This window comes from Diuraphis noxia, unplaced genomic scaffold (genome assembly GCF_037042655.1).
Source record: "Diuraphis noxia isolate RWA-SAM2 unplaced genomic scaffold, SU_Dnox_SAM2 contig0003, whole genome shotgun sequence".
NCBI lineage: Eukaryota > Metazoa > Arthropoda > Insecta > Hemiptera > Aphididae > Diuraphis > Diuraphis noxia.
Window position 1 is genome coordinate 72,650,004 of NW_028301713.1, and position 16,893 is coordinate 72,666,896.

The 16,893-nt window shown below is 27.7% G+C and overlaps 3 protein-coding genes across 3 annotated transcripts; 1 reads left to right on the forward strand and 2 right to left on the reverse strand.

Moving 5' to 3' along the window:
- Positions 1–12: 12 nt before the first annotated feature.
- eIF4EHP (eukaryotic translation initiation factor 4E homologous protein) lies at positions 13–2,679 on the forward strand. The gene is made up of 5 exons (XM_015517339.2): positions 13–171; positions 234–303; positions 1,876–2,118; positions 2,194–2,346; positions 2,414–2,679. Exons 1-5 carry the CDS (start codon positions 152–154, stop codon positions 2,576–2,578), a joined length of 651 nt encoding a protein of 216 aa, XP_015372825.1. The 5' UTR covers positions 13–151; the 3' UTR covers positions 2,579–2,679.
- On the reverse strand, positions 2,605–7,665 carry LOC107168066 (motile sperm domain-containing protein 1-like). Its single transcript, XM_015517340.2, has 4 exons — positions 7,345–7,665; positions 6,969–7,283; positions 3,221–3,361; positions 2,605–3,111 (listed from the first exon to the last, which is right to left on the reverse strand). Exons 1-4 carry the CDS (start codon positions 7,472–7,474, stop codon positions 3,077–3,079), a joined length of 621 nt encoding a protein of 206 aa, XP_015372826.1. The 5' UTR covers positions 7,475–7,665; the 3' UTR covers positions 2,605–3,076.
- A 4,815-nt stretch (positions 7,666–12,480) lies between these two features.
- On the reverse strand, positions 12,481–16,309 carry escl (embryonic ectoderm development protein escl). The gene is made up of 8 exons (XM_089224922.1): positions 16,122–16,309; positions 15,880–16,013; positions 15,211–15,382; positions 14,943–15,075; positions 14,716–14,879; positions 13,233–13,472; positions 12,994–13,146; positions 12,481–12,917 (listed from the first exon to the last, which is right to left on the reverse strand). The coding sequence occupies exons 1-8, from the start codon at positions 16,146–16,148 to the stop codon at positions 12,711–12,713; spliced, it is 1,230 nt and encodes a 409-aa protein (XP_089081048.1). The 5' UTR covers positions 16,149–16,309; the 3' UTR covers positions 12,481–12,710.
- Between the last annotated feature and the right edge of the window lie 584 nt (positions 16,310–16,893).

Genomic DNA, 16,893 nt, shown 5'->3' on the forward strand with positions numbered 1-16,893 from the left:
AACACGATAAACTAAAAATCGAGCATTTCCCATGATAACGTGTTCAAAACCATTGTGAATTTTGTGAATTGTGAATATTAGAGTTCCATATTTTGTAAATATTTGAAATAGTTGAATAAACCTTAATATTACTGTATTTAATTAAAATACTATGGCTAGTAAATTTGAAGGGTTAGTATTAAGATTAATATAATTGGTTTAAGGTATTAAACATTTAATATATTTAATTTTAGATCAAAAACTGTGAGTGAAGACGAGAACACTACATCCAAAGATATGACGCTTGCCGACAAATTAATTAATGTTAGTATAAATTATTTATGATAATATTATATTGTAGATTTATAATTTATGTGAATGATTATCGAAACAATTTGAATGATTACTAACTCATTTCAAATTATTTCAATATACGTTTACATACATCTTATTGTGCCAAGAACATGTGTGTCGGATATATGGTTAAAATGTTATAAATATGATTAAATTAGTGAATTATTGATGCAAATAGTATTATTTGTTTTCTTTTGTTAAATAATGTAGGTCTCTAACAATGTACAATGCATAAAAGTTATTTCCCTTTTAACTTGGGTATGTGTATGAATTGAGCGATCAATGAAAAACAAGTTAGATTTTCTAAACTTACATAGGTAATAAATCATTTATGACATTTCATTTTTTTACATGAAGTTTAAGGTGAATAAGATAATATCTTGAGGTAGTAACACAAACAAATTATTTAAATTAATTAATAAAATGATATGTAAGGTTTTACAGCCTAATATGATTATCTTCTGTGTTCATCTGGCTCAAGGGTTTTATGTTAAGATTCTCATCTTAAAATGTGTCAAACAATAAAATTATAGTTGAAGATGTAGTTAAAACCTATAAAGTGATCCGGTAATAAATACCTATTAATATTATTGGTTGACCAATTTTTAAAAAATTTAAGTATCAAGTATGATATAATGTGATTTATAAATAAATATATTTTTTTGATCTTCTAAGTAATATTTTACTCAATGATTAATATTGAAATACAATGCCCAATAAAAATAAATCTCGTTATTCTAGACTGCTAGTTATGTAGACATAATATGTTCGAAATCAATATATTTGTACATTTAAAAATTAAAGTATCGGAAAACATATTATTTTTATTTGCCAATTGATGTTGAAAATTCAGTAGTAGTAAATTTAATAATTAGGTTAGCTTATGAATTATATTTTGGTAAATTATTTGAACAAGTAATTCAATTATTTGATAAAATTGAAATAAATACAAATATGATTTTAAATTTAACCTACACAAAGACTAAAGCATCAAATCAGTTAAAAATTTAGTTAAAAGGCATCATAAAAAGTTCTACTCAAAATTACTTCTGCACCATAATTCATTAATTGCTCAATAACATATAATCCCCAATAATCCACCTTGCTGTCTTAAAGACGTTGGTGTTGTGCACTTTTAGTTTAAATAAGGTCTTGTCAAATTTAGCCGAAACATGTCTAAAAGGTACTCTCGCTGGATAACTTCTCTTTTCCACGTCACTATGTCCAATATAATATGTTCACCTATTTGCTTATTGTAACTTTTTTTTATTGTACAGATTGTAAATGTTACTTATTTATTTAATAATAAAAAAAATTTAACCTTAACATAGAATTATGAGTATGATTATTTATATCACACATTTTTTTGTATAAGTTAAACTATATTTTTGAACACAAAAATTATCCACTTCATATTATTTATATTTCATAACTTTTGAATACAATTCAAATAAAATAATACAATGGGTCATGTGAAAAATAGTATAAAAAATACTACAATTTAAATTAACCTTATTTTAATATTTTTTTAATTCTGTCTAGATACCGCTGTCAATACCTTCTGGAGATCATAAACTTCAACATCAATATTGGTTTTGGTTTAGTCGTAGATTTCCCGGTAAGCCAGGAAATACCCCTAGTTATGATCAAAATCTTAAATATCTAGCGAGATTTGGTTCAGTTGAACAATTTTGGACTATATATAGTCATATGGTAAGGCCGTGTGCCTTGCAATCACACAGTGAATTCCATTTATTTAAAGTTGGAATCAAACCAATGTGGGAGGTAATTTTATTGGTCATATTCATATATTAAAAAATCTAATATAAATCACTTTTTTACTTGATTTTATATTTTTAGGATGAATCAAATGCCAGGGGAGGAAAATGGGTTTTACGAATACGTAAAGGCCTAGCATCCAGGTGCTGGGAGAATCTCATTTTAGCGATGTTAGGCGAACAGTTTATGGTGGGTGATGAGATATGCGGAGCTGTTGTTTCTTTGAGATTTCAAGTAAGCTGTCATACATTTTTTAACTATAACTTTTTGTATGTTTAATGATAAAACTTATTTATTTTAGGAAGACATTATATCAATTTGGAATAAGACTTCGTATGATCAAGGGGCTACTAACAGAATAAGAGATACATTACGCAGAGTATTAAATCTGCCACCCAATACAATTCTAGAATATAAAACACATAATGAAAGTATCAAATCAGTATCTAGTGTTTATAAAATGTAAATTACACTAATTAAAACCAGCATGAATTATATATAAAAGATTCTTTATTGAAAAAAGTTAATTAAATATTAATTAAAAAATAAACATAAATAAAAATACAATTTATTATATACAATTTTTTTTTACAACCCAATCATCTAGTGGTGGATAAGAGATTAAAAATATGGCGGCAGTGTTTGTCCAAACAAAAATGTATTATAGCTTTAATACATTTATTTACCTATTAGTGCAAATTGTATGGCTTTGAAATTCTTGAAGGTTGGTTATAAGGTTTGAAAAATAATAGATCTTAAAACTATAATCAATAATAAATTACATCAAAACAATAAAATGTAAAATAAAAGCATAGCACATAAATCTATTAAGTAGATTAATGCTTTTAGAGTAAATTAATATCTTATAAGTTACAACTAATAATGGAAACATGCATATTGAGTACAAATCAGTTTCAAAACTATTGTCAACAAGCGGATGTGTTAGTAAAAATATCCCTGTGGACTATTGATGTTGTAATATTGTTATTGTAGTCATACCTGAAATAATAAATATTAAATACAATATAGTTAATATTATATGATTGCATGAACACATTATAATATTGCTACTTTAACTCTAGTCAATTATAATATAATATATTCTTACCCAAAACAAAAGCTAATGCTAATTTTAAATTGAAAGAAATACGAAATTTCAGAATATCTGAATCTTCAGATGATGGTAAAAGTAATCCGCAAATACATATACCAGCCATAAATAGAGTTGTGAGATTTGGTCCTGGAGTATCTAAAACATTTTTAAGAGATTACAAATAATTTTTATAATTTATGTTGGATATTTAACAGGAACACTTCAAAATGTCTATTTAAATATGAAAATTTATCTTTAAAAGAACGCACGCTACATCTACTTGCATAATTTTAATTGTCTCAGTCTTAAAAACGCAAAACAGCAAATTGTACATTCTGAATAATCCATGTAACTCTGATATGTTTAATATTAAATTTCTATCATAAAATTTAGGAGTAGAAATATTATCTAGTGAATAGGGTTACCAGATGTCCTCTTTTTAAGTTTAAATAAAAACGTCCGGGGGGTTTTTTTCAATATTGGAAAATGTCAGGGTTTTTCATGAAATGTGAATTTTTTTTATAATCACCTCGATATCAGTATATAGGTATTTATATAATTGTATTATTCTGTGTTAGTACTTATTTATTTCTAAATCACAAAGAAATTCTATAGTATTTAATTTATTTTCTTAAGTCTAAATATCAACTATTCTACTTATTAATAATTTTCACGATCTTGAAAAAAACGTCTTCTTTTATTGTCAACTATAAATGGTAACCCTACTAGTGAATCTCATAGTTTTTTTAATGTTTTAATTTTAAAACTATACAACTATTAGAGCTGACCATCCCAACGGCACATCTCACGGGGGTTCTGCAATAATAATAAAATCCTCACTTTTTTATAATCAACTGCAAAATATCAATAAATCGTATGATTTATACCTACAAGCAACGAATATCAAAATAAAAATACATCATTTAAACGTTACAATCTCATCAGCTTATTTTCCTCCAGGCCAAAAAATCTCTGAACACAAATTGCAATCTTTTTTTCAAAGCCTTGGTACCTAGCTGCTTTATAATAGGAGGTGATTTCAATGCAAAACATACCCAATGGGGTAGTAGATACACTAGCACAAGAGGTAGATTATTTTACGCTTCAATACAAAAAAATAAACTGTCCTTTATTTCCCCGGACGAACCGACTTATTGGCATACTCATGAAAACAGATCACCCGATATCCTCGATTTTTTCATAACACAAATTCCAACTGGTTTAAAATACCAATTAAAAAACCTAAATGACCTATCAAGTAACCACTCTCCCTTACAATTAACCTTATGTGGCCGTCCCGTATCCTCTGACAGACAGTCCCTTGCATCAGGACCCCTTGATTGGAAACTATTTCAACAAAAATTAGATGAGTCACTGTCTCTCAATTTCCCACTAAAATATCCTCTAGATATAGATAATGCAATCTCCACATTAACCAAGTCAATCCAAAATGCAGCATTAAACACCAGCTCCCACACCTCCAACAATATTCTACCAAAACATCATACTTCATTTCCACCATTCTTAGTAAATCATATAAAAGCTAAACGTCAGGCTAGATCATTATGGCAAAGAACAAAATATCCTAGTCACAAAACTATTTATAACCATCCCATAACCGATTTAAAACTCAATTATCAAAATTCAGATCTGAACAATTTAGTAAATATTTAATTACTCTGACTCCCAAAAATGGCTCCCTCTGGAAAACAACCAAAAGACTAATTAATCACCGTGATAACATACCTCCACTCGAACGACCTGACAAATCATTAGGTATCTCTGACTTAGAGAAAGCAAATCTTTTCGACAATCACTTGTCCTCCATATTCTCTCCTCACCCTGACCTAAATTCTAAACCAGATCAAACCAATAGAGTAAATTCATTCATGTCCTCCCATTTGCCCATGTCTCTTCCCGCAAAACCAATTTCCCCTGCTGAAATTGTTTCAGTAATTCAAAAGCTTTGGCTTAAAAAATCACCTGGACATGATCATATTACAAATAAAATAGCCAAAAACCTAACAAAAAAGTCAATTCTGTTTCTTACTCACATCTATAACATCTATAATGCTATGCTTCGTTTATCTTACTTCCCTCCTACATGGAAGTATTCAATTATCATTATGATCTCTAAACCCAATAAGCCAAAGCACCTCACCAGTTCGTATCGTCCCATCAGTTTACTACCCACATTTGTAAAGCTTTTCGAAAAACTAATTCTACATAGAATTACTCCAATAATAGACCAACAAAATATACTACCAAAATAACAATTTGTTTTTTGTCGTAAACACAACACAATCCACAGAATCACAGACGAAATCTCAGCCTCCTTCGAGACCAAACAATACTGCCTCGGGGTATTCCTAGATATATCTCAGGCCTTCGATCATGTTTGCCATGATGGAGTTCTTTTTAAACTAAAACACTTTCTCCCTTCGCCATATTATTTAATCATCAAATCATATCTTGAAAACCGGTCTTTTTCCGTTCGCCAAAAAAATTATTACTCAACTGTTCAGTATATAAAAGTAGGAGTTCCTCAGGGTAGTGACCTTTCGCCTACACTCTATAACATATTTACTGCTGATATACCAACATCAAACCAAACTCTACTTGCCTCATTTGCCGACGATACAGCAATACTTTTGTCAAAGAAGTTTCCTGATATTGCGTCTCAAAATGTACAACTACATTTGAATAAGATAAAATCTTGGTCCAAAGACTGGAGAATTAAAATTAATGATGACAAATCCGCACAGGTGAATTTTTCACTAAACAAATGGGAATGCCCCCTACTAAAGTTTAATAACAAACCAATTCCGCTTCACCAGTCAACTAAATACCTTGGTATAACTCTAGATAAAAGACTAACCTGGTCAAACCACATCAAACAAAAACGAAAAGAATTAAACTCCCGCCTGCACCTACTTAGACCTCTACTAAAATCAAACATGAGTCTCAAAAACAAACTACTCTTATACAAAGTAATCATCAGACCAGTATTGTCTTATGGCATTCAAAGTTGGGGCCCAGTTAAACTCGCAAACATTCGTCCTATACAAGCCTTCCAGTCAATCACTCTTAGACTTATCACCGGTGCCCCTTAGTACTTAACAAATGCAGCCCTCCACAACAACTTAAAAATACCAAGAGTAAATGTGCTTGCAAAAAGTCACTACAATAGTTTCCACTCAAAATTAAAAAATCATTCAAACCCCGTCATTAAAAATATGTCCTCTCTTACATTACCAACTCGCCGTCGATTAAAAAGAAACTGGGCTAGAGATCTCCTTAATTAGGGGAAAAAAAAATTAAAAAAATTTCTGAGGTTCTGTTGATGAACTGTCTCCTCTTCAGGTTATTCATGTTTTGTATACCCTCTTTGTTATCCCTATTTCTTATTGTTTTTTTTATTGTAAAACAGATTGAATATTTAATAAAAGAATTTAAAAAAAAAATTTTAAACAAGTAATGGTAATTTTAAAATAATAAATTGTTTGTAAAAACTCAAAACTATTTGTAAAATTAAAATATAAAAATTTTAGGGGCAATAACTGAACCCCAAAATAACTTAGAATAATAGCATATGGTGACAAAGACCAAAAATAATTGGTTTCTACTAAATTTGAATTCCTGCTGGAACAGAAGTTAATGAGACTCCAATTGTGTTATTAAACATACATAAAATATTATATAACTGAAGTCTAAAAGGGATCATAATAATTAATAATATTAATTTAAATTTGAAATAGCTCACTTGTATTAGTGGTTTGTCTTATTTCAGATTCATTATCATAGTTATCAACAGATATATCAGTTCTGAGTAATTGCTTAAAATTTTCAGCTGGTAGCTCAAAATTGTCAGAAGACCTTACTAATATTGTTTCAACATCTTTGTGTCCAATGACTTTTTTGGTTGTATAATATTGCATTTGTATTCGGAATTTATCTCTGATATCGCAGAAAGCTGGCGCAGGAGCATTGTGCCTGACAACTATGTCCACTCGAGAACTAGCATTTATTGAACCTTCTGGTTCAACGACAGTATACTTTTTTGTGCATGTACAAAAAACTATGAACAAATAACATCATAAAAACACAAATAGAAATAAATCAGATTGTATTGAATTTACCTTTGAATCTGACTGGAAAGTCGTATGGATTAAATAGTGTAATTATTTGCCTGTGGGATGGCTTGTCCTCCAAACTAAAAGTTAATGATTGAGGACTGACAAACACAGGGACTTTACATTCAGTCATCATAACTATTTATATCTTATAACAATAGACATAACATTTTTGCATTGTTTCATGATTGTTCAAATGATATCAACTTTATTACGTTCTGACTTTAATAAATCTGTTGTTTCATTGTTTGCGATGCAACTCATTGAAAATTATTGCATACGCAACTTCTGTTATTGACTAGTAGCTAAAAAGCACAAATCACAATGCTTGAACCAAAAATGTATTGTTTTTATCTCTAATCTCTTATCATTTTATTTTACATATGTTTTTTTGTCCGTGTTTCTATATCCGTGGTGTTTCACGACTGTGTTTGTTACATTATTATCATTAGAGACGTATAAAATCATTGATAATACATAATGCGTATTATATATGTATCTAAAAACTAAAAAGCTTAAAAGCATAGTATAAGGAATATATTCCTTATACTATGCTTAAAAGCACCTATTTCCTATTGGGCATTGGCTATTCATTTACGGATCTATCTATTCTATATTTCTATCTAGAGAAGTAGAGACTAGAGAGCCTTGATAGTTGATATTAATGATATGTAATATGTTAATAAAGAGCCCTAATTAAAGTTAATATTAATATCAAGGCTCTCTAGATCTAACTATTTCTATCTTTTATGGGTCTAATGTGATTATCAAATTACAAATACATATAATTATTATAGATACTTACCACAAAATAATTCTTTATTATACCAATTTACCGTTTTCGATGATCTAAATCTTATAGAATATAGATAAACAATATGTGTTTAGGTATGTATCTCGATTAGTACCTATTTATTTGCAATATTTCGACTATAGCCTACGGTTTCATCAAGCCCAAATAATAACCGATAATCAATAAATAATATATGAATATACATCATAGACGTAATCTGTGGTCAAGGGGTGCAACTACTCCCTCTGTCATCGTATATTTCAGGGGTGGCCAAATTTAAAAGACTAGGGATCGGCCTTTGAGTTTTTTAAGGTTGTCGCGATCGACAAAAAAAATCAATAAACAAAACAAAAATGAATTATTAATTAAATTGAAGTATTGTTATATTATTATTGTACACAAGTATTATTAACTAAATCTAATTTTTTATTATTAGTGGGATAAATATACAACGATACACACATTTACAAATTAAAATAAAATAATAATTTGTTTTCTGACAAAAATTCAAAAATTTAAAAAAATGCCAAATGGTGTCGCGATCGACTCTAATTCACCTCGCGATTGACCTGTTGGTCACCCCTGATATATTTAACTGATTAGTATTTTTTTAACTTCTACGTTTTTACTGTTTTTAGTTTTAACACAAACTGAGCCTAAGAATTCATCCCACATTACGCTTAGGTATGGCTTATAAAGTATACATTGAAGCAATGAAGCGTCTTGTATTAAATACTATAAATATTGGTAGTTAGTAATAAATTAATAACTATTATAATAGCAATGTTGTAAAGTACTTAAGTGAACCTGTAAAAGTATTTAAGTATACCTATCTATGTTTAAATATTTTAAAATAGGTACCTACTCGAATACGGATTTTAAATACTTTCTCGATGTACCTGTATTTAAATTCAAATACCTACATACTTTATTAATTTTATTATTTTACTTAACATATTTTCAAATTTAATTTAGATCACATAAAATAAAAAATAAAAAGCGGGTCAGTATATGTCGCTCTGCTGTACAGTATAATTTAAAAGTGGGCAGTAGTGCCGATCACCCAATTTATATATGACATAATATATCATAGTAGATTTTTAAATAGGGGAGCCCACCATAAGATACTACCGTGTGGCGTGTACTGCATCCAGAATATACGTTTAAACTAAAAATATACGATTAAACGTTACATTACTTATTTTTAGATATACTTTGATTTGTATGTTGTATCTGATGGTTAAATTATAAAATTAGGAGGGGGGCTGATGGGAGTCCCTTGATATACGATGTCATACTGTCATAGTATACTTTACACACTTCGGGTTACTGTAATGGTCAATGGATGGTATTAAATATGAAATTCAATAATATAATATCATTGCATTCAAAAAATGATTCTTAGCGGAAGCGGTTTGTCAGTCCAGGATATTTTATAGTTTTTATACTATTATATACTATATTAATTATATTGCTATTATTTCAGAAAAAAAAATGTACCTACCTTTAATATAATAAAAATAAAATAATATTAAGGTTAAAACAAAATAATTAAAGACGTAAGTCCGTAAGTGTCATCGGTGGGTGGCTTCTTCATTCAAAATTTCATTATATTGTCATTGTCATTAGCTCATACTCTTATTGTGCAGATTGCATATAGATTGTGTATTTATTAATAAAGTAAAAAAAAAACCTTTAATATGAATTCCAAATTAATCAAATTAGATTTATTATGTAGTACCACTGGTATCCGCCGACTCACTCAGTCATTTATAGTAGGTAGTAGGTAGGTACATACAATTTATTATTAAGTATTAATATAAGTCATTAACGAGTAACGACATAAACTATTACAGTTAGAATATAAAGTATACTCTAGAAATATAAAGTACCCACGAATAATATTTTTAATTTTTAATTACAATAAAATTGTTATTCTTAGTTATTTAATATGTAATATCATCCAAATTTGAACTTAAAATAACTATAAAAAAAAACACTGGGCTTGTATAGTTTTTAGATTTATTTTTGTCACAGAATAAACCACTTACGTTAACCCTTGTTTTAAATTTCAATTCATAGCTATGAAAGTTAAACACTTTACAAGTTTTTAACAACCAAAGAATTTTAAGTTTTCAATTGAATAAATTTTGTTAAAATTTGAATTTTAAATGGTTATATATATAAAAAAAAAGTGTCAATGTATTTAAAATATTTTCCAACTGTTATTATATCAACATGTGGGGACACCTTGTATTCAATTTTCAAGCTTTTTGACCCAATGAATATGATTTTGTTTTCATTTATAGAATAAAAAACTAAAGAAACAGTAACCTACACCACTAAACATGGGCGTCCCCAGACATTTTTCTAGGGGGGGGGGGATTATAACATTACAATTAGGTAGGTATTATTATTACAATTAAAAAAATTAAAAAACATTATTATACCAGAATTTTACTAATTGCTGTGGAAATAATATTATTCCAGGGGGGGGGGCAAGTGCCCCTCTTCCACCCCCCTGGGGACGCCCATGCCACTAAATATAAAATGTTAGTAGTAAAATAAAAGTTTTTTGTAGGATGTATCCCCTTACCCCCAGCCCCTGTACTGATCTACTGTGTTATCATTTTACCACTGCCATCACATTTGGTCACGTTTTGTTTTTTTTTTTGTAAGAAGTTTTTGTTACATAAACATGAACATTATTTGAGGGTGCTAATTTTTAATTTGGGGATGCTAATACGCTCTAAGCTCTCCCCTCTATTTGCACCTATGTTTTTGAGCAATTTGAGATGATCTTGTATTTGACAATGTAAAATATATTTCCCGGCTTACCGATACAATACATATTGTCCATCAACCATGATCGATTTTTGCCAATTTAATATCACCGCGACCTTACTGTGTCCGCGATCAATTTTTACCAATTTATTTTCACCGTAAAAAGTGTTCGCGGTGTGCAACTCAGAAAAAATAGATAATACAAAGTGACTATTTAATGCCAGCTAACAATAGCTAAGTATACAAAATGTACGTAAAACATGAAAACCGGTTCAGTTGATTTGTAAGGTGAAAAAAAATATTTCATAAGTAATTTAAAAGGATCTATAGTTACGTCTACGGTGTGGACTTCACACAATCTTATAATTTATTTAACTATCCGGTCATATTTCCGTGATGTATACTTCAATTTTCCACGAGTATCAACTAGGCCACTTATACCTATGGGCTATAGAAAATTAATAATTTGTTTCCCGAAAAAAGGATATTTTAAAATTATTTAATTCAATAAACTATATCGTTTTTTTACCTGCTATAACAATTAATAGTTAATATTTAAGAGTTAAAAGGACATTATACTGAGATTTGTTTTCTCACTTTTCTCCACCTTTCAAGTGCGTAATAGAACAAATTTTACGTTTAGCTTAGTTAGTTTAAAAAATTTAGCGACCTCTTATTAAAGATTTAAGCGAGGATTTAAGAGAGTAAGATTATTATCTAAGCAATGTCATAAGATTTTCATTATATTTTAATTTAGCGAGTTAATTTACAAACACCTTTACATTTTTTGAGAGGTCAGTTCACAGTTTGAATAACACAACAATAATGGATTTTGAAACAATTAGAACTTTTTTTATGTAAGTATCTAAACCTCGCAATATAGTTTTTGCTATGATTACATTTTTAAGACGAAGACAGCATTCGAGTGTAGCATCTTCTTAATATAAAATAGTTTATTAAAAAAAAAAAAGGAAAATAATTTATTAGAATTTACATCAATTATATTAAAAATATGCATAGGCAATTTGTACTCATTTAAATATTATGTGATAATGCAATATAGAATATCTCTAATGTTTGTAAATTACTAAATTGTAATATATAATTTATAGTATTAAAAAGAATGACAGTGGTTATTAAGATTTAAAATGAAAAAAAAATGTATTTGATAAAAAAATTATCATTTCTCCATTTGGAATTTAGAGTAATTATCATGCTCTATTTCTTAATGTTGTGATATGCAAAAACTTTCAATAAGTATAAAAAGGTATACAAATGTTAGGACTGATATTCTGCCCTAACATCGTAAAGATTAAAATTATATCAATGTCTATATTATTATAATATTATCTGTGACTATGAATTTACTGCTTATAAAAATTAAGCAATATTTATAACAACAAAATATGTCCAATGAATAATAGTAATAATAATAATAATAATTTAAATTAACTAATATAAATATTCTACGAGTGTGTCACAGAATTAGTATTTCTTACTATGTTTATTTATTTTACAGTTTCTTTATCATAAAACGTGATGATATAAAAATATTAAAAACAATATTATGCATAAAAATATTACATTTATTATAGTATTTAACATGATTATTATTTTGTTTTTCAATATTTATTTACAAAATATGTTTCAATGTATAAAATAGTTGTCTTAACTTAATGTAACCAAGAGTACTTAATATTATTAACAAAAGAATAGTCATAAACAAATAAATTTAAGCTAAAAATAAAATACAATACTATAAAAAGGGAATAAAAGTAATAGTTTTGTTTTTTACTTAAACGCTTTGCAATCGATCCCAACGCCAGATAGTACCGTCGTCACATACACAAATCAAAATATTTCCATCACGACTAAATGTAGTTTGACGTATAACTGTATTGCATTTTGGATGAGCTAATGTAGTTACTCGCATTGATGCTTGGTCATTAGAATTTAAATCCCAAACATAAATTTTACCAATGGTATTGCCTAGTGCTAATATCTAAATTAAGAAAAAAAATTTTACTTATTAATTTCTTTGACATTAGTTATTTTATATTTTATTGTTATGCAAATACTTTTTGTGAGAAATCCATGGAAAATCTAATGAACCATACATCACAATCTTTAAAGTCATAGTACCATATTTGTGATACTGCGGCTTCATTTGGTTTAAGTTCAGTATCTTTTAGATGACCAGGTTTCCAACAAACCATACAGTTTTCACATGACTAAAATCCAATTTTATTATGATATGTAATTATACTTTTTATTAAATAATAATGTAATTTATAAAAATGTATGATACAATAATTACCTTGGAAATAACATAATCACCAATCCATCTCACACAATCAACATAATTCCTATGTATGTCACGTGTTGAAAATACAGGAAAATGTTCTTTAATAGTATCAAAAGGTCGAGCAGATCTGTTTGGATTGAAAGAATATGATTGCTTAATAGCATCTTGGATATAGTCTTTGTCTAAACTCCATAGCTTTAGTGAATGATCCATTCCACATGACATTATACGATTACCATCAATATTAAAATCCTAAATTTAAAATAAATAATCCAATCAAAATGATTACTATAAGTAAATACATATAATTTAATATAGCTAGGGTTGCCATTATTTCATAAAGCAAATCCAGGAAAGACAGCAAGAATTAGATTAAAAATATTATTGAATCATATCAGATTACTATGTACTGAAAAAACAAGTACAATTTTTTTTTTTACATTTGTTAGTTTTAATATGATTGTTTATGTCAGATTTTTCACTGTGAACAACTTGAAATGAGCATTTATTAAAAGTGGATATGTTTCAAATTTGTTGCTACCTCATTTTATAAAACTCAATTTCAAAAAACTTGTTACAAAAATGGCATTTTAATTTAGGTGTCATTATGTAAATGTGAAATAGACTACAATGATGTTCATGTATGTCACAATATTTCATTAACTATTTTCCCTGACTTTTTTATAACCTTTCTATGGTGTTCAATCATACATTTTAATAGAGTGTAAACATTTTGCAATGTCATCTAATTTTTATAAAGGTACCTAACATTATTTTTAAAAATAATAAATAATTTTAACTAATGATGGACATGCTTTAAAAATATTAGGGACTGAGGTTATATCATAATTTATTTTAACTAAATAAGATTAATATATTAAAAAAAACATATAAATACACATAATATAGTACAGTAAATGATGACATGTATTTCAATAGAATAACAATATTAATATAGAGATATTAGGGAAAATATAAATTTTAGTTTGAAATTAAATTACAAAATTTAATGAACCTTGATTTTCCAAATTTTCAGAAAATTTAGCAACCATGATGTTCCTACATATTAGTGTACTACTGATATAATGCATTTTAGTTTAATGGTCATTGTCTGTAACACCTGTGTTGTTTGACACCTTGTGGTCAAATATAAAAAAAACCAACACATAAACTGCTCGGGGGTGGTGCACACGCGCTTAATACTTTTCCTCAAATTTATAACATTTCGACTGTCAATAAAAATTGTTGAAATTATAAATTTTAGGGAGGTCGAGAAATGGTCCATATTTTATTTAGCTCCTTCATTAGCTCAGAGATTTCAGAAAAGGTTTTTATTTACAATACCTATATAATTTTGATTTTTTTTTTAAATTAAAATAAAATAATGTATTATAAAATAATGTAATTATATAATATAATATAAAGGTATGAATCAAGTAAAACGTCTGAAATTAACTTTAAAAATAATATAAAAACAGCAAATAATTATAATTACCGCCGAGAGAACTTCATCTCGATGGCCTTCAGCACCACCAAATATAACAATACATACATCACTTTTGATATTCCATAAACGTAAAGTATGGTCTTTAGATACTGACAGTAACATATTTGTATCAATTGGATGAAATTGTAATTCATTAATCGCTTGTCCATGACCTAAGATTTAAAAGATTAAATATTTAACACAAGTAATATTTTTAGTTAAAAATCAATGCATACCAATATAATGTCTAATAGATGACATAGTGACTGGACTAAGTATTCGTATGATGCCTCGATTTCCGGCAATAGCCAAAAGTGGCTTGCCATTTTCATCTACAGACCATGCACAAGTATAAAATGTTTCATTTGTCTACAATTATATAATATATATTAAGGATGATCAATAAAAAATATAATTTCATTAGGTACAGTTATAGATTACAGTAAAAAAAATAATAATTAATTAATAAATATAATATATAATATATATTTATTAAAAGGATACATCTGGATCTGCATAACTTTGTAATAAATTAATAGTACCATCATCTAAACATTGGTAAACTGAAACTCTATTACTGCCAACAGATGCAAATATCAATGGTTGGTCTTCATTTAATAAATGATTAAATTGAACACCAAATAGTGATTGACCATGGTCTTCTCTTAATGCACATCTATAATAAACATGTATGAGACAAATAAGTTATAAAAATAAATAAAATAATGGTGTCAATATAAATTAATTTATAAAGAAAAAAGTAAATAAATATTCTGGATAACTTAACATTTATTCAAACCCACTAATTAAAAATCTATTTGTATAAAAAGGAATTTTCTTTGAAAGAAACTGAACTGATGTCATGATTACAAGACGTGTGGTTTGAAATTTGACTAATCATAAATTCATAACTTAATTTTATAGAATAGCATTGATTGCCACTATGTTATTGTATTTTACTACTAAAATTCATAATTTTTTCCTATTCAACATATTATTATAATATAATATTATTATGTAGTTATTATTAAAAAAATGATTCAATAGAAAAATAAATTATTAGGTACCTAGTTCAAATTAATTACGATTGAATTTAAATTAAAGTTAAGCATAAATGAATAATGTTTATATTTTATCATAAATAATCTGTATTATTACAAGTTTGATACATACGAAAATTTGTACTGAAGTTTAACATTTTTGGTATTATTGGAAGGTTTGGATTTCGTTTTTCTACCACGTCTGGTTGGTTCATGGCTTCGTGTTGTGAGATCAGTATTTGAACTATCTATACTTGATGTATCATCCTAAAGAAAATATTAATTTATTAAAAGTAATTTTAGAATAATTAAATTAAAACATTATGTATGCATAACAAATCTGAATATTTAATGAAAATATAAAGGGAAACTTACGGATTCTATTTGAACAACGTCAGACATTTTTACAGTTATCCAAAATAAATAATTTAAATTTTGTATAAATGTTATGTCATAAATTAAAGTTTATCAAAAAATAAATATTTTCACTCTTAAATCAAAATTCCGGTTTTTTTAAAATCACATTATAGCTGATGGCATATTGACTATTGACATGATAATTTTTAAAGAATGATAATATAATAATATAAGAGACGCGCTTTATGATAGCAAACAGTGTCGGCAAAACGATAATATATGAAAAGAAAATGGGTATTCGTTTGTTAGATTACTGGAGTACCTATTTACATTTTTAAGTTTTCACAAAAACTTAAAATCCGTTGTGATTTTACGAATAGTCTTATAATATATATAACGGGGAGTCGGGGAATCCGTTCACACGAACCGACGTATTTCACATCGTGTCCGTTGCGGTAGATCGAGGGGGGCTCGATTTACATTTGTATTCTATTATAGATTTTTATCAGATTTGTCTAAAATGTACTATAATAGACGAGTAGTGTTTGGAAACGTAAAATACTACAACAGTCTACTAATAACAATGATAATAATATGTACCCATGTATACTCATCGTTATTGTGTAACGTATAATGGACGAGGTTTTTACGACGAACTGGCATAAAAATACTAAAAAATTCAAAGGTTGCGGCTCGGTCCTTAAATATATTGTGTATTTCATGGGCTATGGTCTATATAATATGTGTGTATGTATTTATAAATCTATATACATAGCCACTGGTGTACATT